A 21,438-nucleotide genomic window follows, 5' to 3' on the forward strand; every position below is an offset into this window, starting at 1 on the left:
ATTTCACACACACTAAATCCCCATATATAGAAGGTAGGAAGAACTAAACCTGGATTTACATGATTTATTTCATTATTGGGTGGAATTACTTTACACTGCAGCTCCTCTCTAGCACATCCACATTAATATATAAGTAACTTATAATCACAACATTTCTATAATAACATCTATTATCAGAACTGCAGCATGAATTTATTTCACACACACTAAATCCCCATATATAGAAGGTAGGAAGAACTAAACCTGGATTTACATGATTTATTTCATTATTGGGTGGAATTACTTTACACTGCAGCTCCTCTCTAGCACATCCACATTAATATATAAGTAACTTATAATCACAACATTTCTATAATAACATCTATTATCAGAACTGCAGCATTTACAAGAAGGACAAATCTGATAACTAAGCAAGACCACAAATAGAGGTCAGAAATAATAACTCCCCACCATTGTCCTGTGAATACAACAGCAGAATACAGGCTGTCATAAAATATCCTGTATCTGCCTGGAGATGACAAGGAAGATCATGAATCTGATGTTCTGATATCTGACTGGCAATGTGGAGAAAACAAAGACATATCATATAGAAGATGATCCTTACCAGGCGTTCCAATGGGGCCAGACGTTCTATCACACACAGGACGTATAGGGCCAGTTCTTTGACAAAGGCCAATTCTCCACTTTGGGATCTTTCTTCAGCCTAAATAGATCAAAGCAAACAGAGAAGGAAAATCATGAGATTAGAACGTGCACAATGGTTTGTGTATAAGATTTGGTCAGGATTTCTACCATTTACCTATTGTAGTAACAACATGTCATGGAATCATGCTGCCTAGTAACACTTAGAATAGCATTCCATAGACTTACAGATGTCGCCATATTATGTGCAACCGGAATTCTCACCGGTATAGCGGCATAGTCAGTCATATTATAAGAAATATTATGTATATTTATTAGGGCTCCTCCTATCTTCTGCTACAGTTACATTTAGGCCTAAATAACAATTTAAGTGAATAACCTTTTATTACATTATTATTACTATTATTATTATCTATTATCCTATATAAGATCTGTGAGAGGTATATTAATAGTGATAGTGAGCTGTGATGTCATCATGGAATCATGCTGCCTAGTAACACTTAGAATAGCATTCCATAGACTTACAGATGTCGCCATATTATGTGCAACCGGAATTCTCACCGGTATAGCGGCACAGTCAGTCATATTATAAGAAATATTATGTATATTTATTACGGCTCATAGATTTATCTTATTATAGCAAACAACCTGGTTGTTGACCAATGTAGAATAAACTTTATAGTTTTATGTGTTTACTGTTTATGAAATCATTTAGATTATTAATGAAACCATTAAGTCTATGGACATCTTAAAGTGAATCTCCACCATTTAACCTGCGAGTTTTAGACCCTAAAATCTCATTTCTCAAAATATATTTATAGCGATCAGTTTTTTTTGTTTTTTTTTATCTAACATATAATCTACATTATATGTTAACATTTCAATAGTGATGGTGAGCTGTGATGTCATAATGGCCAGCTATGTTCTTTGATGTCATCATGGAATCATTATGTATATTTATATTTATTTATTGTATCTCATTCTGTCTATATTAGTTTTGGTCAACTTACTCCCAGTTATTGCACAGTTTTGGCTGTTAGTATTTTCGATAGTGTTGAACTCAATCTGCCATGATGACAATGCAATGTCATTTTTTTCCATATACTTGTATCTTTTCCCCATAGTATATATCTGTTCTCCCTTCTATATATATTTTTTCCTGCGGGTTTTAGACCCTAAAATCTCATTTCTCAAAATATATTTATAGCGATCAGAGTTTTTTTTTTAATCTACTACAGAATTGCACATCTCTTTCATAGATGTATATTTAAAAGATAAGAGTCTGCCCTCCTGCAGCCACCACTAGAGGGAGCGCAGGAGATTACTGCAGAAAATCTCAGGAAATTGCGTATAATCATGAGCTACATTTACATTTAAGCCTAAATAACAATTTCCTGTGAGTAACCTTCTATTATAGTATTATTACTATTATTATCTATTTTTGTATATAAAATATGTGCAGGGTATCTGCTATTTACCTGTTGTAGTAACGTCCGTATGTTGGTCTGGAGATCCTCAAGATAACTTGAGGTTAGACGACCTTGGTGACATTTGGTCAGGCAATCTCTCACTAGCTCCACCACCAGCCGGTGAGTGAAGCTGAGGATGCCATCAGGTGGTGGAGGCACAGTGTCAGGGGAATAGTTTTTAAGAATCCCCTGTAGCTGTACTTCCACCTCAGCACTGTCGAATAGAAATTCAGACATTGCAATCCAAGCGCAGTCAGTAGGTCACTATCTATAGAGCAAACACTGACAAGTCTGACCCCAAGACTGTGAACGGTTTATTTATAGTGATGGTGAGCTGTGATGTCATAATGGCCAGCTATGTTCTGTGATGTCATCATGGAATCTTGTTGCCTATCAACATTTAGAACAGCAGTCCATAAACCTAAAGATGTCGCCATATTATGTGGAACCGAAATTCTCACCAAAATAGCGGCATAGTCAGTCATATTATAAGAAATATTATGTATATTTATTAGGGCTCATAGATTTATCTTATTATAAATGACCAGCCCCATAATGGCCAACCATGATCTATGATGTCAGCATGGAATCTTGGGCTGCTAACTTTAAGGGACATTACTTAAAAGGTTGTTGCCTTGCACACGGCCTATTTTAGGCCTTGATAGCAAAACCATTTTGTTTGTTTTTCCATCATCACATAATAAGCCCTATAGATTTTTGATTTCTGTCAATGTAACTGTATGAGGACAAGTAAAACCCAGTATGTAATAAAATTAGAGAAACAAAAAAAAGGTACAGACACTCAGAATAATGAGGTCATAAAAGACCAAGATTTATAATTAATAAAATATACAAACTTTAATATTACCACATTAAAAAATTATACAAAATATGAGATGAAAATGGCAACAGTAAATATACAAAAATGAGCACAGCAGTGTCCAATGGAGCCCTAAATAACAATAAAGTACAGATAATAGAGAGATGTACATTTATAAGCGTATAGCACATAGACCAAATGGGTCAGCTATCCAGTGAGGTTCAAATACACAATTGATACCAACAGGATTAGGTAGAGTTGTAGTATAGTAAATTGTGTATGCAGACACAACAGGATTAGGTAGAGCTGTAGTATAGTAAATTGTGTATGCAGACACAACAGGATTAGGTAGAGTTGTAGTATAGTAAATTGTGTATGCAGACACAACAGGATTAGGTAGAGCTGTAGTATAGTAGATTGTATATGCAGACACAACAGGATTAGGTAGAGCTGTAGCATAGTAAATTGTGTATGCAGACACAACAGGATTAGGTAGAGTTGTAGTATAGTAGATTGTATATGCAGACACAACAGGATTAGGTAGAGCTGTAGTATAGTAAATTGTGTATGCAGACACAACAGGATTAGGTAGAGTTGTAGTATAGTAAATTGTGTATGCAGACACAACAGGATTAGGTAGAGCTGTAGTATAGTAGATTGTATATGCAGACACAACAGGATTAGGTAGAGCTGTAGCATAGTAAATTGTGTATGCAGACACAACAGGATTAGGTAGAGTTGTAGTATAGTAAATTGTGTATGCAGACACAACAGGATTAGGTAGAGTTGTAGTATAGTAGATTGTATATGCAGACACAACAGGATTAGGTAGAGCTGTAGTATAGTAAATTGTGTATGCAGACACAACAGGATTAGGTAGAGTTGTAGTATAGTAAATTGTGTATGCAGACACAACAGGATTAGGTAGAGTTGTAGTATAGTAAATTGTGTATGCAGACACAACAGGATTAGGTAGAGTTGTAGTATAGTAGATTGTATATGCAGACACAACAGGATTAGGTAGAGCTGTAGTATAGTAAATTGTGTATGCAGACACAACAGGATTAGGTAGAGTTGTAGTATAGTAAATTGTGTATGCAGACACAACAGGATTAGGTAGAGCTGTAGTATAGTAGATTGTATATGCAGACACAACAGGATTAGGTAGAACTGTAGCATAGTAAATTGTGTATGCAGACACAACAGGATTAGGTAGAGTTGTAGGATAGTAAATTGTGTATGCAGACACAACAGGATTAGGTAGAGCTGTAGTATAGTAAATTGTGTATGCAGACGTCTGCAAATATACAAAAGGCCTCACTGTAATAATGATGGTATAGTGGCCAAACACACAATTGTTAGTTATTAAATATTAAAGTGCAAGGAAAAAGGATAATATAAAATGTACATGGAGCTTGCTCTACAATAGTTAGGTTTAGTCACAAGGTGTACAACACATCATATACATATTGAAGAGTAAAGATTACCCATCATAAAAGCAGCATGAGAATAAATTATAGGGCATTAAGAGGACATGCCGGCTCTCACCCGACGCGCGCGTTTCTGCACGCCTGCCTTCTGAGCGGAGTGTATAGTCAGTGTGAAGGCTCCGCTGCGGGTCCATAGGAATGAATAAAAGCAGCCGGCACACAGCCTTTAACCCCCTGCACGCCGACTGCGTCCATTCATTCTAATGGGAGACTAGCTAACATCTCTATTAGCTACTTACCTGCAGAGATGGCTGGTCCAATGCCCGGTGTTCTCGTTCTTCTTTGCGTCACTGCCCCCGCCTCCCAGGTTAGTGTTAAAGAGCTAGGAAGAAAGCTGGGCTTGTGGCTTAGGAGAGTGTGGGCGGGTACTGGGAGGGGAAACATCACGTCTCCCCGTCCTCTACCCTCCCACACTCTCCTAACCTATGAGGCATTTGCAGCAAGGCGAAGAAGAATGAGAACACCGAGCACCGGACCAGCCATCTCTGCAGGTGAGTGGACACCAGGGGAGACTAAGTAGCCAGAGGATTAAAAAAAGAATCCTCTGGCTACTTAGTGATTAAAAAACAATCACTACACAGCGTGGATTTTAACAATTAAAGCGTTCAATTGTTAGATTCCATGCTGTGTAATGAATAGGATTGTTTTTAAAATCCGATCTCCGATTAGTAAAAAAATCCCATTGACTTGCATTGTGATCGGAATTGGAATCGAGATCGGGTTCGAATGAAAAATGATCGGAAATCAGATTTCAAAATTGATCCTGAAAAGTCAAGATCGGTTCAACCCTAGCAAGGACTTATTTTTGCAGAAAACCTGACGTTTTTATGTTTTTGTGATAACTCTGCTGTGCTATGCCCGGGAAACAATGGATGTCTTATGTCTAGAGATGAATAAAATATTCGATATTCGTTATTCATTTCGAATAGCTGCTTAATATTTGACTATTCGATCGAATATCGAACCCCATTATAGTCTATGGGGAAAAATGCTTTGTTTCAGGGGATCCCACCATTTGACTCAGGAGGTTCACCAAGTCCACTATGACACCCCAGGAAATGATGCCAACACCTCTGCAATGCAACTGGGACAGCAGGGGAAGCATGCCTGGGGGCATCTAACACACCAAAGTCCCTGTATTACCCCACCATCACAGCCTATCAACTGCACACTTTCCACACTCCAAAAAACCTCTAGCAAAGTTGGAAAATACCTGGAAACCTTCTTTTCTCCCCAATTGGATGGACAGAAACCCAAATTTAAAAATAAAGAACATTAATAAGCAGCCCTTAAATCACGTTGCGCATGACAACCACAGATGGAATAGGCAATGGGAAATCCAACAGCCCTCACCCTTAACTGTCCTTGTTCATGTGTGTGTGATGTGGTGAGACCTTCAAAAATTCACTTTTCTGGCTCTTAACATGAGCCCTTCCAAATTAGGTTAACCTTTTCGCTGCCAAGGGTCTCTGGAAATTTTGCACCTCCAGTAGCCAGAGCAATTTTCACAGTTTTGACATGTCTGAATAAAATGCATATTTCTAAATGAAATGTTTTTCACAGACCCCCATACCAATATACTTTCTGAAAGCAGGGAGCCAGGGGAATATAGCTTGAACAGTTCTATCTTGGAATGCTACATTATACTTGTATACATTTGAGTTAAAGTTTTTTTTCTAAAAAAAAAAATCCAAAATTCCAAATTTCCGACTTAAACTCTACCACATGCACGGATATACTGACATCATTTCTTTAGTATAATAAAGTCTAAGGTGCCTTTAATTCATCAATACTACATATATGTGACTAAACTCCCTTTAAGACCCTAAAAAAGTGCACCTCAAAATCTTGTTTTTGGCCTTAAATGTGAAAAAAATAGTAGCATGAATAAAACAGGCCATAGAAATTACAATCAATGACTAAACCCCATAAACCTATATATTTCCAAACAGCAGACACCCTGGCGATCCTAAAAATACCATCTAGCTTATTATACTCACAGCCACCTTCATGCAAGTTTTTATCAAACATTGATTTTTTGCAAAAATTACACAAAGGTTCAGCTTTGAGACTAAATCTCTGAGACAGTTTGAACTATATAGACAGAAAACTGTCACAGCTGAGCTCTTTGTGCACTAGGCAATACTAAGTTTAACAGTATATAATTGCTTAAATTTAAAGAAGAATCCCTTAACTTAAAGACGTTATAGGAAATAGGGGGTTTGGATAATAGAAGGGGAGGGGGGTAGGTATATCAGGGACAGGGGTAAGGTGCTAAGAATTTGAAAAAGGGGTATGTACGTGTATAAATTTTATTCTGTTAGTGTAAATGAATGGATATGTACGTGTATAAATGTTATTCTGTTGTAAGTGAATGGAAGTGCTGGAATTGAGTGGTGGAAGTGCTTAGTGCTTAGTGACACTGCTTCCTGGGCTCCTCACTTTACAAAGGTAAGGACAGTTTCTATGCAGATAGGAATGATCTGATGACCTATTGGTCACCAGTAGGGTTGAGCGTTCGTGTTCGGAAAAAATCGGATTCCGATCGGCGATCAAGAAAATTTCACGATCGGAATTCCGAATACGATCTTTTTAGGTGGGATCGAGATCGGTAGTATTTCCCACAATGCCTTCACACTGAGCATATTGTGTATACTCACTGTGAAGGCTCCGCTGCAGCCGGCACACAGCCTTAACCCCCTGTGCGCCGGCTGCCTCCATTCATTGGAATGGGAGGCTAAACTAACATCTCTAGCAGCTACTTACCTCTAGAGATGGCTGCTCCGGTGCCCTCCTTCTTCTTGCCTCGCTGCCCCGCCTCCCAGGTTAGTGTTTATAGCGCTAGGTAGGTGGGACTTGTAGCTTAGGAGAGTGTGGGCGGGTACAGGGCGGGGAGACGTGACGTCTCTCCTCCCAGTACCCGCCCATACTCTCCTAACCCGCCCACACTCTCCTAACCTGGCAGGGAGGGGGCAGGGAGCAGCATGGAGCGGCAGCGAAGCAAAGAAGAAAGAAGGACCGGGCACCGGACCAGCCATCTCTGGAGAAAATTTCACGATCGGAATTCCGAACACGATCTTTTTAGGTGGGATTGAGATCGGTAGTATTTCCCACAATGCCTTCACACTGAGCATATTGTGTATACTCAGTGTGAAGGCTCCGCTGCAGCCGGCACACAGCCTTAACCCCCTGTGCGCCGGCTGCCTCCATTCATTGGAATGGGAGGCTAAAATATGTCAGGGGGTTCAAAGTTGGTCCAGACACTCACTATTTTGCAGCATTCGCTGATGATCTGTTACTTTTTGTCTCAGACCCTATTCGAACTTTCCCCCATATCATTGCCTTATTGGATAAATTTGGTCAACTGTCCAATTTTAAAATTAACTACTCAAAATCTGAAGCAATGAATATTTCCTTATCTATTCCAGAACTTAGAGTAATTCAACAACAATCGCCATTTACCTGGCAATCCTCTAAATTAAAATATTTAGGTACATATATTACCAAGGATCCCGACTCCCTCTTCCAAGCCAATTATCTGACCCTGCTAAAGTCAATTCAAGATTACCTTAACTCTCTTTCTACTCCATACATTTCTTGGATGGGAAGGAAAAATTTATTACGAACTTATATCCTCCCTAAATTTATTTATCTCATGAACATGGTCCCTATTCCCATCCCACGTTACTACTTTAAAAAAGTTAGATCATTGTTTATTTCCTTTCTCTGGGGAGGTAAGGCGATTAGATTGTCATATGAGCGTCTGATTAGACCTAAGAGGTTTGGTGGCTTTGGCATGCCGGATGTATGGACCTATTACAGAGCAATTTTATTGAAGAGATGGTTGCGTTTACATTCTACAAACTGCGAGGCATTAGACATCTCACTGGAATTAAACTCTCTAAACCCTCGTCTCAGGGCCAGTTTTTGGGGACTAGTCCCACATAACGAAATACCTTTTAAAATTTTGTCCGCAGTGGCGGGGATGCTCAAAGAAACACAGGCTTCTGCTTCTCTTGTTGGGTCTCCTCCCTCATCTCTCCCTGGGGATCTAGTCCCCTTTTTACTTCGCCCGAAAGCAAGAGACATTTCGGAGGCGTGGAAATTATTAGATAAATATAAGTTAAGTGATCTCTTGAGCTGGGACTCAATACCGGGACACATCTTGGACAGAGCACACACTTTTCTACAGGTTTCTGACTTACAGAACACCCACGCGCTCCTTAAAAAGTCCTTTCCCCACTCTCCATCAGTGCCATGGTTTGAATCTTTGCTCTCCCGCCCTAATACCTCCAAAGGTATGATCCAGTGGCGTAACTAGGAATGGCGGGGCCCCGTGGCGAACCTTTGACATGGCATCCCCCCCCCCCCCCCCGGCTGACATCGAAAACCCCGACCAACGCCGAAAACCCCGCACGACCCCACCCCCCGCATTCCTACGCACACTATTACGCTCCATAGTGGCCCCTGCACAAATTATTATACCCCATAGTGGCCCCTGCACACATTATTATACCCCATAGTGGCCCCTGCACACAGTATTATACCCCATAGTGGCCCCTGCACACAGTATTATACCCCATAGTGGCCCCTGCACACAGTATTATACCCCATTTGGCCCCTGCACACATTATTATACCCCATAGTGGCCCCTGCACACAGTATTATCCCCCATAGTGGCCCTGCACACAGTATTATGCCCCATTGTGGCCCCTACACACAGTATTATCCCCCATTGTGGCCCCTTCACCCACTATTATGCCCCGTTGTGGACACCCATTAACAATTATTATACTCTGGGGTCTTTTCAGACCCCAGAGTATAATAATCGGAGACCCGGGGGAAGAACAACATAAAAAAAAAAAAAACACTGTAACTTACCTGTCTCCCGACTCCCCGCTGGCGGCCATCTTCAATGACGTCAGGGACGTCATGTGACCGGGAGTCTGCGTCGCGACGCATTAGGACGCAGGCCCCGATCATGTGACGTCTGAGACGTCACACAAGTAGGCCGAAGCCTGCGCGGAGCCTGGAGAGGTAAGTAACACAGTTTTTTATGTTCAGTTACCTCTCCTGCACTTCCGATCATTATACTCGGGGGTCCGAAAAGACCCCCGAGTATAATAGTGCTTGTGGGGCCCGCAGTGTCACTTACCGATCCCGGCCCCTGCCAGGATCGGTAAGTAAATAGGGCCCGTTAGTGGCTGGAGTAACTCCAGCCGGTAACGGCCTATTAAAAAAAAAAAAAAAACGCAGCGGTAGCGGCTGCCACCGGGCCCCTAATGTCCCGGGCCCTGTGGCAGCTGCTACTGCTGCTACCACGGTAGTTACGCCACTGGTATGATCTCTTTGTTATACAATTTTCTGTTAACGCACCCACACTCGCCCAAGACTGCTTATATTTCTAAGTGGGAAAAAGATTTAGGGCGCACATTTTCGGAGCCAGAGATCTCCCATATCCATAATAGATCCCACGGATTCTCTCCGTGTATAAGAATCCAAGAAAACTCTTTTAAAATCCTCACGAGATGGTATAGAGGACCTGTTGATTTGAAAGTGATGCACCTGCATCGAGACGATAAATGCTGGAGATGTGGTGAAGGTGGAGGTACATTAGCACACCTATTTTGGTTTTGCGACATGATAAAACCTTTTTGGCACCAAGTAGAATCAATTTTGCGTCAGATAACTAAAATTAATATAACACTTTCACCAGTTTCAGTCTTGCTTTGGCTGCCTGCTAACTCATGGTTTCCCTCAAGGAAGGATCTTGCCACCATTATGGTACAAGCCGCAAAATTGCTCATTCCGCTTCATTGGCTGGATAAAGATCCACCAACTATTTCAGAGTGGCTAGACAAGATTAACGAAATAGCCAGACTTGAAGAGTTGTACAGCTGGGAGCTGAGGAAACATCAGTTATACACCAAACTTTGGGGACCTTGGTTTGAATATCGTAGACAATCTAACCCTCGTCCTTAACTCCTTATCTCTACCACCACATTCCCCACATGAGACTTTACAAATACTGTTCTTTGTTCATAGGCGCTCTTGGTAGCTCAGCAAGGACCCAGGACCTAGAACCATTCCTTCCTTACCGTGCTCTATTGCGATCTGTTCATATATATTGCTCCAGAACCTGTTTCCCCACTTTTATTGTTTTTCTTTATGTTATATACTTTGCACTTCAAAATGCTGTTTATGTGCTATATAATTACCTTGCACTTTAGTGCTTTTGTTTGTTTGACCTTATTTTCAATAAAAAGAGAATTTGAAAGGAATGGGAGGCTAAACTAACATCTCTAGCAGCTACTTACCTCTAGAGATGGCTGCTCCGGTGCCCTCCTTCTTCTTGCCTCGCTGCCCCGCCTCCCAGGTTAGTGTTTATAGCGCTAGGTAGGCGGGGCTTGTAGCTTAGGAGAGTGTGGGCGGGTACAGGGCGGGGAGACGTGACGTCTCTCCTCCCAGTACCCGCCCATACTCTCCTAACCCGCCCACACTCTCCTAACCTGGCAGGGAGGGGGCAGGGAGCAGCATGGAGCGGCAGCGAAGCAAAGAAGAAAGAAAGACCGGGCACCGGACCAGCCATCTCTGGAGGTAAGTGGACACCAGGGGGGACTAAGTAGCCAGAGGATTAAAAAATAATCCTCTGGCTACTTTAGTGATTCACTACACAGCGTGGATTCTAACAATTGTTAGATTCCATGCTGTATAGTGAATAGGATTGCTTTTAAAATCCGATCTCCGATTAATTAAAAAATTCCATAGACTTGCATTGGGATTGGAATTGGGATCGAGATCGGGTTCGAATGAAAAATGATTGGAAATCGGATTTTAAAATCGATCCTGAAAAGTCAAGATCGGCTCAACCCTAGTCACCAGATGTTACCTTACTCTGAAGCTCAGACATTTTTAACTTCCAAATGAGATGGAAATTGTGAGTGTCACAATACATCTCAGCACAGTAGCACAGTGCCCATTCTTCAGCACCACAGATAAGAGAAGGACAGAGATAGCAGGACCTGCAGTCTTTTTTATGTGATAGCTGTGATCAGTGATAAGCTTATCACTGGCTTATCTGAAATCTAGGAACACCGGCTATAAAATAAGCCAGTGATAAGCTGACCAAAAGGTCACTTCTCACAGCTATCAGTTAAAAAAAACGGCAGTACGCTCCCTCTTTCCCTCTTATCTATGGTACTGAGATTGTGCAGCAATCGTATACAGTGCAACTGTGACATCAATCTTGTGAATAGTGTCACAATTTTAATTTCATTTGGAAGCTATGAACATGGGCTATAAAATAAGCCAGTGATCAGCTGTCCAAGGGGTTGCTGATCACAGCTGTCAACTAAAGAAGTCAGCAGTACCGCACAGTGTCGGCACTATTGAAGGGGGTGAGAGAGACCTCACAAAAAGTGTTACAGTTAGATAAAAACTGCAAGTAGATTCACAATTTTATCTCATTTTATAGCCCATGTTCCTAGCTTTCAGATGAGATGGAATCTGCAAATCTACTTGCAGGTTTCATCTCTCTGTAAGGCTTTATGTGAGCTCTTTCTCGTCCCCTTCAATAGTGCCGACACTGTGCGGTACCGCTGACTTCTTTAGTTGACAGCTGCGATCAGCAACCCCTTGGACAGCTGATCATTGGCTTATTTTATAGCCCATGTTCAACGCTTCCAAATGATATTACAATTGTGACACTATTCACAATATTCATCTCACAGTATTAGTATGTACCCGTTCTTCAGCAGTACAGACAAGCGAGGGACAGATGGAGCGATATCGCTGTCTTTTTTATGTGATAGCTGCGATCAGCGACCTTTTGGACAGCTGATCGCTGGCTTATTTTGTAGCCCATGTTCCTAGCTTTCAAATGAGATGAAAATTGCAACGATGCTTGTAATTTTCATCTCACTGTAAAGCTTTATGTGAGCGCTCCCCCCCTCCCCCACTTCTACTGTCGCATCACAGAGCGGTACCACCGTGTTTTTTAGTTGACAGCTGCGATCAGTGACCTCCTAGTCAGCTGATCGCTAGCTTATTTTAAAGGGCAGGCTCTTGGCTTTCATATAAGCTGAAAATGGCAGCTCACTATACTACTTTTCAGCTCACTATACTACTTTTTATAGTGCCTCCCCTACATTTCTATAGAAAAAACAAGGAGCAGAATCTGCCTATATTAACAGTTTTGGGAGCAATTGGTGACCTCTAGGTCACCAGATCATTTTGCTATTTGAAAGTAAAGATTCTTGGCTTTAAAATGACACCAAAACTGTCAAGATAACCCAATTTTTGACAGAGTTATGGGCTTCAGTAGCAAGGACGCAGTAGCTACGTCCTCCGCTACTGAAGTGCCACCTTGGGAGCACGTATAGCTACGTGCTTGGCAGCGAAAGGGTTAAAAGTAGAGATGAGCGAACAGTAAAATATTCCATATTCGTTATTTTTTTTGAATAGCCGCTCAATATTCGACTATTCGATCGAGTATCGAACCCCATTGTAGTCTATGGGGAAAAATGCTTCGTTTCCGAGGATCCCACCATTCGACTCAGGAGGGTCACCAAGTCCACTATCATACCTCAGAAAATGATGTCAACGCCTCTGGAATGCAACTGGGACAGCAGGGGAAGCATACCTGGGGGCATCTAACACGTTCAAGCAACAGTATTACCCCACTATCACAGCCTATCAACTAGACACTTTCCAAACTCAATAGAACCTCTATGAAATTTGAAAAATACTTGGAAACCTTCTTTCCTCCACAATAGTATGGACAGAAACACAAATTTAAAGCTAAAGAAACATTAGCATGCACCCCTTTAAATCGTGATGCCCATGACAACCACAGATGGCATAGGTAATGGGAAATCCAACAGCCCCCACCCTTAACTGTCATTGTGTGTGTGCGTGTGTGTGTGATGTGGTAAGTAGGGTTAAGCGATCGTGTTCGGAAAAAATCGGATTCCGATCGGCTATTGAAAAAATGTCACGATCGCGATCGGAATTCCGAACACGATCTTTTTAGGTGGGATCGAGATCGGTAGTATTTCCCACAATGCCTTCACACTGAGTATATAGCGTATACTCAGTGTGAAGGCTCTGCTGCGGTTCCATAGGAATGAATGGAAGCAGCCGGCACACAGTCTTAACCCCCTGCGCGCCTGCTGCCTCCATTCATTCTAATGGGAGACTAAAGTAGCATCTCTATTAGCTACTTACCTCCGGAGATGGCTTCTCCGCTGCTGTTCGCCTCGCTGCCGCTCCAGCTGCAGTCTTCTTCGCCTCGCTGCCCCCTCCCTGCCAGGTTAGGAGAGTGTGGGCGGGTTAGGAGAGTGTGGGCGGATGGGTACAGGGCGGGGAGACGTGACGTCTCCCCTCCCAGTACCCGCCCACATTCTCCTAACCTGGCAGGGAGGGGGCAGCGAAGGGAGAAGAAGACTGCAGCTGGAGCGGCAGCGAGGCGAACAGCAGCGGAGCAGCCATCTCCAGAGGTAAGTAGCTAATAGAGATGCTACTTTAGTCTCCCATTAGAATGATCATCAAGTCCTGGGGGTAACTTTTATTTAGAGGACCGCAAAGGTGGAGAATTGGCTGCAACCACTACAAGCGGTAATGGTCCTCTAATATCGGACTCTACATTACCTCTACAGGGTTCTGATCAGGTGTTAATAGTCCAAACAACATGCTCCAATACTTTAGATGTAGATCAGAAACCACTTTCCCTTCCGACACCAGATTTAACCAAGCTTCACCATCATCATCCTGCTGAGATGGAGCCACTAAAGGAAACCTTGCCTTCAAAGGCATGTTTGTGGAGCTGCGACTGAGCCAAATCTAAACACAGAGTCCTTTGGAACGGAACAAAATTCACCATCAGTGTTTTTGGCCCTTTGGGTGAGTTGAGCCTTGCACCAACACGTATCCCGTAACATCAGGGCCCTAAGTTCTGCGCAAAGTTGCACAAAGTTCCACTTGACCACCGACGCGTGGACAAGTGTGTGCTGTTTCATCCAGATATAATCATACCGTCCATACTTAGATTGTATTCTTTGTAATCCATGCTGCCACCTGCTGTCCTTTTTCTGTATGACAGCCTGTAGTTATTAATTCTGTACATGCCTTCACTTCCTGGTTCAAGGGTAACTGTTTCCTGTTTTCTTTATCACTAGTCTCCATGTTCTGGGAGAGACACCCTTGGACTGAGCAGCAGAAGGCATCAGTTTTCGACCACATACTCACACTCACTTATCACAAACTTCACTTATGAGTAGTTGCTCACACTTGCTGTACCATCCTGCTTGTTACACCTGTATTCCTGGAGAAGTGCTGCATTTCCATCACATGCTGTATGTCCAGTCTTCCAAATAAACAAGCCTGAACTTCACCATTCCTGATGTGCATCATCTCTCCGGACGCTGAGCAACATGGTCCTGTCTGCCCTGCATTGAGGAAACGAAGGTAGGACCTCTCCCAGCCCCTATCCACCTGCCACATCTTCATTCGCCTCATGTGGGGACAGAACAGTCGAAAACTGCCTTGAAGCCCGGCCCCAACCTGTAGTAACCCCTCTGCCTGCCCATATATCACAACTCTGCTCTGCTAAGAAACTGTCTGCAGTGTCACCCTAGTCTGCATTGTGTATAGAGACTCTCTGTATGTTATACAACATTGATGCAGATTGTCGGACTGCAATACCCCATGATTCTCCAAAACAGCTTGGGAATCTTGTCAGAACACCTTAATTAAGCTGCACTGCGGTTTCCAGGCCCCAATTCAAAAGTCCAGTTTCTTAAAGAGACAGCGCACCTTAAACCAAAATGGCCGAAAAGGACTCTGCATTGTTCCCCAGTGTCGAAACAGAGCAAATACAGCCCGATACTACTTACCATGAAGAACGGGAAGTAGAGTCAGCACCAGAAGCAGGCCAAGACTCACGACCTGTACGCTCTCTTAAGCCAACCGTAAAGGTCCTTGAGAACTACCATTACATGAAGGATGAGTTCAATGACAACCTGCATGACCTATGGGAACGAGTCACCTCCCTCATGTCAAGCATCCAACGCCACAAAAATGATGCAGCTAGTCTACAGGACACTATAAAACGGCTAGATGTGACCCATGGAAGGTACAAGAGGTTATCCACAAGGTACGCTGCCTTCCTAAAAGACTCTAATATTGATGAAGCCTTATCAGAGCTAAGCAAAGCAGATTCCACAAACAGAGAAAGGGATGCTGCTGTGCAAGATGCCAAAGATAAAGCAGAGCTCCATATCACTTATCTGCAAGAAGCCAGATCTAACAGGTCAGGCTCATCCAAGCACTCTTCTCGATCATACAGATCATCCTGCTCAAGAACTTCTGCCCTCAGCGACAGAATTCTAGAGGCTCGTTTAAACGCAGAGCGATCCAAACTAAGACGTTCCTACGCAGAAAAGAAAGCAGAGGCAGAGGCAGAAGCCAAGAAAGCAGAGGCGGAGACAGAAGCCAAGAAAGCAATGGCAGAGGCAGAGGCAGAAGCCAAAGCAAAGATCCTTCAAACAGAAATGGAGGAAAAAATTGCATTAGCTGAAGTAACAATACTCGAGCAAGCTTTGAAGCAAAACCTCGACCCAATTTGCCTACCACCACTGGAAGAAGATGATCCAGCTGTTCGTACCAGAGTCTACGTACAGAGACAGATATCTGCAGCACATGCCTTCTCCAGTGACATTCTACCCGACAATGTGGAAACATCCAAGTCAGCCCAACCTACGGTGCCAGTGTTACCCACAGCATCTGCAGAGACCCAAGACCAATGCCATAATGTGTCCCCTCAGGAGCAGCAATCATCACAAAACGACCACAAGACGCATTCCAGCCCATCTCCACAGTTCAAGCCGCAGTCATCGAAATCTCCAGAGGTTAAACCACAGCTCAACCCTGCAGCGACATCATTCTACCCAGGAGCAATTCACCCTTTCACGCCACACAGCTTATACGCCCAAGGAGCACCACAAGCTAACACGGCAACAAGGAGTGAAGGATCAGACATGTCTGAATTTGCCAGGTTTATGGTGAGCAGAGAGCTGATCAGTACCAGCCTCTCAAAGTTTGATGATTGTGCAGAGAACTACAGAGCCTGGAAGGCTACCTTCAAGGCCGCCATTGCCGACCTCAACCTATCTGCGGAACAGGAGCTCGACCTTATGGTTAAATGGTTGGGTCCTGACTCCTCAAACCGTATCAAAAGTCTTCGGACCGTCTATGTGGGGCAAGCGGAATCAGGTCTCGCTGCTGCCTGGTTAAGACTCGAAAGAACCTATGGTAGCGCTGAAGCCATAGAAAGGTCCCTATTCAAGAGACTGCAAAATGTTCCAAGGATCAACCTTAAGGAAGCCCAAAAGCTTCTGGACTTGAGTGATCTGCTTATGGAGCTGGAACTTGCAAAAAAGGATCCTCGTCTGTCTGGATTGTGCTACCTAGACACCGCCCATGGGGTGAACCCAATCGTCTCAAAGCTGCCACATAGTCTGCAAGAGAAGTGGGCGGTATGTGTCTCCAGGTACAAACGGTCACATGATGTCACCTTTCCTCCATTCATTCAATTCTGCAAGTTCATCGACGAACAGGCCCAAATGAGGAATGACCCTAGCCTAGACTTCCTGGAGTCTAACACCGCAGCCACAGCAACATCCTCACCAAGGTATGAAAGCGTCACACATAAACGCAAGGATTTGAAGAGCAGTGTAAGTGTCAGAAAGACTAACCTGCCACTACCTGCGGTACCCACTGATAAACAGCACACTGTTTCCTCAAGAGATAAATCTTTCAATCGTGAGTGTCCCATTCACAAAAAACCACACTCGTTGAACAAATGTAGAGGCTTCAGGTCCAAAACTATGCTGGAGCGCAAGAAAATACTCAGTGAACTTGGGGTGTGTTTCAAGTGCTGCGCCTCTTTAGAACACATGGCCAAGGACTGCAAATCTGCCATTAAGTGTGAAGAGTGTCATAGTGACAAACACCCATCAGCTTTGCATCCAACCTCAGCCACCAGTGATCCAGCAGTCGCAGTTTCCTCTAGTCCGGCTACAAACCATGGCGGGGAGCCACAGGCTAACACCAAGTCTACCACAGCGGTCTCTTGCTCATGCTCAGAAGTATGTGGGGAGAGCCAAAGTGATAAATGTTGTGCTAGGATATGCCTAATCAGAGTTTATCCAGAAGGGCAACCAGAGAATGTAGTAAAAATGTATGCCATCATTGACGATCAGAGCAATCGATCCCTAGCTGGACCCAAGTTCTTTGAAGCCTTTGGAATCAAAGGACCAGCGATGCCCTACACTCTGAACACTTGCTCAGGCCGCATAGAAACTAGTGGCAGGAGGGCACAAGTTTTCATCGCTTCTCCCATCAATGGAGGCGTAGAAATACCCCTACCTACGCTAATTGAATGCGATCAAATACCAAACCAAAGGGATGAGATTCCTACCCCAGAAGCTGCGTTCCATCAACCACACCTAAGGCACCTAGTCAACGTTATCCCACCTATGGATACAGACGCTGAAATCCTACTTCTGCTTGGCAGAGACAACTTAAGGATACATAAGGTCCGCCAACAGTGCAATGGTCCTGACTACGCCCCCTACGCACAGAGACTTGACTTAGGGTGGGTAATCATAGGAAATGTGTGCTTGGACCGAACATGTGTTGATTCCTTTAAGACCTATGTACGCCGGGACGGTCGAACTACTTTCTGCAAACCATGCCCTCGTCACTATGATGTGAAAGAGAAGCCCCCAGATCCCGTACAACTACCTGATGCCATTCCTTCTCCCTATGCAGACGACTTGGGAAAATCAGTGTTTCATACAACTAAGGATGACAACAAGGTAGCCCCATCAATGGAAGACAAGGAATTTGTCAGGATAATGGACAATGAGTTCCTTAAAGACAAGACTAATCACTGGGTTTTTCCCTTACCCTTCCGAGCCACCAGGGTAAGACTCCCGAACAATCGTGAACAAGCTTTGTCCAGATTCAACTCCCTCCAGCGTACACTTAGCAACAAACCAGAGATGAAAGAACACATTATCACCTTTATGAGCAAAATATTCCGGAATAACCATGCGGAGCCAGCGCCTCTCTTAAAGGAAAATGAGGAGTGCTGGTACCTACCCTCATTCGGAGTGTATCACCCACGGAAACCTAAGCAAATTAGAGTTGTCTTTGATTCAAGTGCCAAACATCAAGGCGTATCTCTCAACGATGTCCTCCTCACAGGTCCTAATCTAACAAATAACCTAGTAGGAGTGTTGATGAGGTTCCGGAAAGAGCCCATTGCCATCACCGCTGACATTGAACAGATGTTTCACTGTTTCATAGTCAGAGAGGACCATAGGAATTTCCTCAGGTTCCTGTGGTACAAGGACAATGACCCCAACAAAGAGATGGTGGAGTATCGCATGAGGGTGCATGTATTCGGGAACAGCCCTTCCCCCGCAGTGGCAACCTATGGTCTGCGGAGAACCGCACAAGAAGGAGAGTCCGAATATGGAATAGACGCCAGAGACTTTGTAGAGAAAGACTTCTATGTAGATGATGGACTAAAATCTCTACCCACAGAAGAAGCGGCGATCGACCTACTCAAGAGGACCCAAGGTATGCTGTACCGAGCTAATCTTAGACTGCACAAAATTGCTTCAAACAGTCCGGCTGTCATGAGAGCCTTTGAGTCGAGTGACTACGCTCCAGTATTCAAGGACATAGACCTGGGATCAGATTGTCCACCTGTGCAGAGAAGCCTAGGCTTGAGGTGGAACCTGTCAGCCGATACCTTTAGTTTCCAAATCAATTGCGCAGATAAACCATTCACTAAACGTGGTGTCCTGTCAGTGGTGAATAGCTTATACGACCCGCTGGGATTCGTAGCACCAATAACCATACAAGGTAAATCTCTTCTGCGACAACTTTCCGAAACAGTCAAAGACTGGGATGCCCCACTTCCCCCTGATAAGGAATCAAAATGGGAAACCTGGAAACAATCTTTGTGTGCCTTGGATGAAATCCATATACCAAGATGTTACGCCAGAACCTCACTCGCTGCTAGCACTAGAAAGGAACTTCATGTGTTCTCGGATGCATCCATGGAGGCCATTGCAGCAGTTGCCTATCTGAAGGTAACGGGACCCGACAATCAAGATCACGTTGGGTTTGTTTTCGGCAAAGCTAAGTTGGCTCCCAAGCCTGAACACACTATTCCTAGGCTTGAGCTCTGTGGGACCGTGCTTGCAGTAGAACTCGCAGACTTTATACAGCACGAGCTGGACGTCAACATAGATAATGTACAATACTACAGTGACAGTAAGATTGTCTTAGGTTACATCTACAACCAAACAAGGCGCTTCTATGTGTACGTCAGTAACCGCATTGAGAGAATAAGGAGATCTTCCAAGCCCGAACAATGGTACTATATCCCATCCGAACTTAATCCAGCTGACCATGCCACTAGACGTATGTCTATAAGTTCCTTCGCTAACTCTTCTTGGCTTTCAGGTCCTAAGTTTCTGTTGGAACAGAAGGGAAGTGAATGTGTCCAGGAAGTCTTCAGCATTCAGGATCCGGATGGTGACCCAGAAGTCCGCTCCGAGGTTAGTGCTTTGACAACAAACACTAAAACAACCTCCAGCCTCGGTTGCCAGCGCTTTGAACGCTTCTCCAATTGGATGAAACTTGTCAAGTCTATAGCAAGGTTAGTCCACATTGCGAGATCTTATAACAACTCACATGAAGACAAAGACTGTCACGGTTGGCACGTTTGCCATAAACCACTCTCTGCCGAGGACATTTCTCACTGTGAGTCCCTTATAATATGTTGCGTCCAGCAGAGCGTATTCAGTACTGAATGGAAATGCCTATACCACAAGCAGCAAATCCCTCTCAAAAGCCCCATTGCTCATTTAAATCCAGTGATGGACAGTTTTGGTTTGCTGAGAGTCGGTGGTCGTTTGAATCAAGCCAAGATTGTGGCTTCAGAGCAACATCCTTGCATCATACCCAGTAAACATCATATCACTGATCTATTAATCCGGCACTTTCATGAAAAAACCGAACACCAAGGCAGGCAGATTACAGAAGGCAAATTACGGTCTGCAGGACTTTGGATCATAGGTATGAAAAGACGTGTAGCAGGAGCACTACATCGCTGTGTTCAATGTCGTAAAACCAGGGGAAAACAGGTACATCAACAAATGGCTGACCTGCCCTCTGACAGACTGAGTGCCGAACCGCCTTTCACCTACATTGGCCTAGACGTCTTTGGGCCATGGATGATATCCGCACGCAAAACTCGAGGCGGGTATGCCAACAGCAAACGTTGGGCTGTATTATTCACTTGTATGAGTGTACGTGCTGTCCACATAGAGGTAATAGAGTCTATGGACACTTCCAGCCTGATCAACGCTCTCCGGCATTTTCTAGCGATCAGAGGACCAGTGAAACAGTTAAGGTCCGACCGTGGAAGCAACTTCATTGGTGCTTGTCGAGATCTGGATATCAACATCAAGCCAATTCAGGATCAATTGGCAGAAAGAGGTTGTACCTGGATCTTCAATCCTCCACATAGTTCTCACATGGGAGGTTCCTGGGAAAGAATGATTGGAATCTCACGCAACATCCTAAACTCTATGCTTATGGACGTGAACTCTTCAAGGCTCACCCATGAGACTCTGGTCACTCTCCTGGCTGAAGTTTCGGCCATAATCAACTCAAGACCACTCGTCCCAGTGTCAATGGATCCCGAAATGTCGACCATTCTTACGCCAACTACTCTTCTCACCCAAAAGACTGGGAACCCACTAACAATCAGCGAAGAGTTTACTCACGCAAACACCTATCAGAAGCAATGGAAACGGGTGCAATACCTCGCTGATTACTTTTGGAACCGGTGGAGAAAGGAATATCTCGTGATTCTCCAAGGAAGAAGAAAATGGCGACAGAATAAACCAAACTTGAAAGAAGGAGACGTGGTGCT

The 21,438-nt window shown here is 43.8% G+C and overlaps 1 protein-coding gene and 1 long non-coding RNA gene across 2 annotated transcripts in view; one reads left to right on the forward strand and one right to left on the reverse strand.

Moving 5' to 3' along the window:
* Positions 1-14,979, reverse strand: part of LOC142198570 (uncharacterized) — a 269,412-nt gene extending 254,433 nt beyond the window's left edge. Inside the window, exon 1 of the long non-coding RNA XR_012715362.1 lies at positions 14,950-14,979. This is a non-coding gene — a long non-coding RNA (uncharacterized LOC142198570). The remainder of the gene's footprint in view (positions 1-14,949) is intronic.
* The window catches only part of LOC142198563 (uncharacterized), a 171,294-nt gene extending 150,070 nt beyond the window's left edge, over positions 1-21,224 (forward strand). The window contains exon 2 of the mRNA XM_075269598.1: positions 21,058-21,224. Within this exon, the coding sequence (XP_075125699.1) occupies positions 21,058-21,129 (72 nt within the window). The 3' untranslated portion in view covers positions 21,130-21,224. The remainder of the gene's footprint in view (positions 1-21,057) is intronic.
* The last annotated feature ends 214 nt before the right edge of the window (positions 21,225-21,438 follow it).

Source organism: Leptodactylus fuscus, chromosome 1, assembly GCF_031893055.1.
Source record: "Leptodactylus fuscus isolate aLepFus1 chromosome 1, aLepFus1.hap2, whole genome shotgun sequence".
NCBI lineage: Eukaryota > Metazoa > Chordata > Amphibia > Anura > Leptodactylidae > Leptodactylus > Leptodactylus fuscus.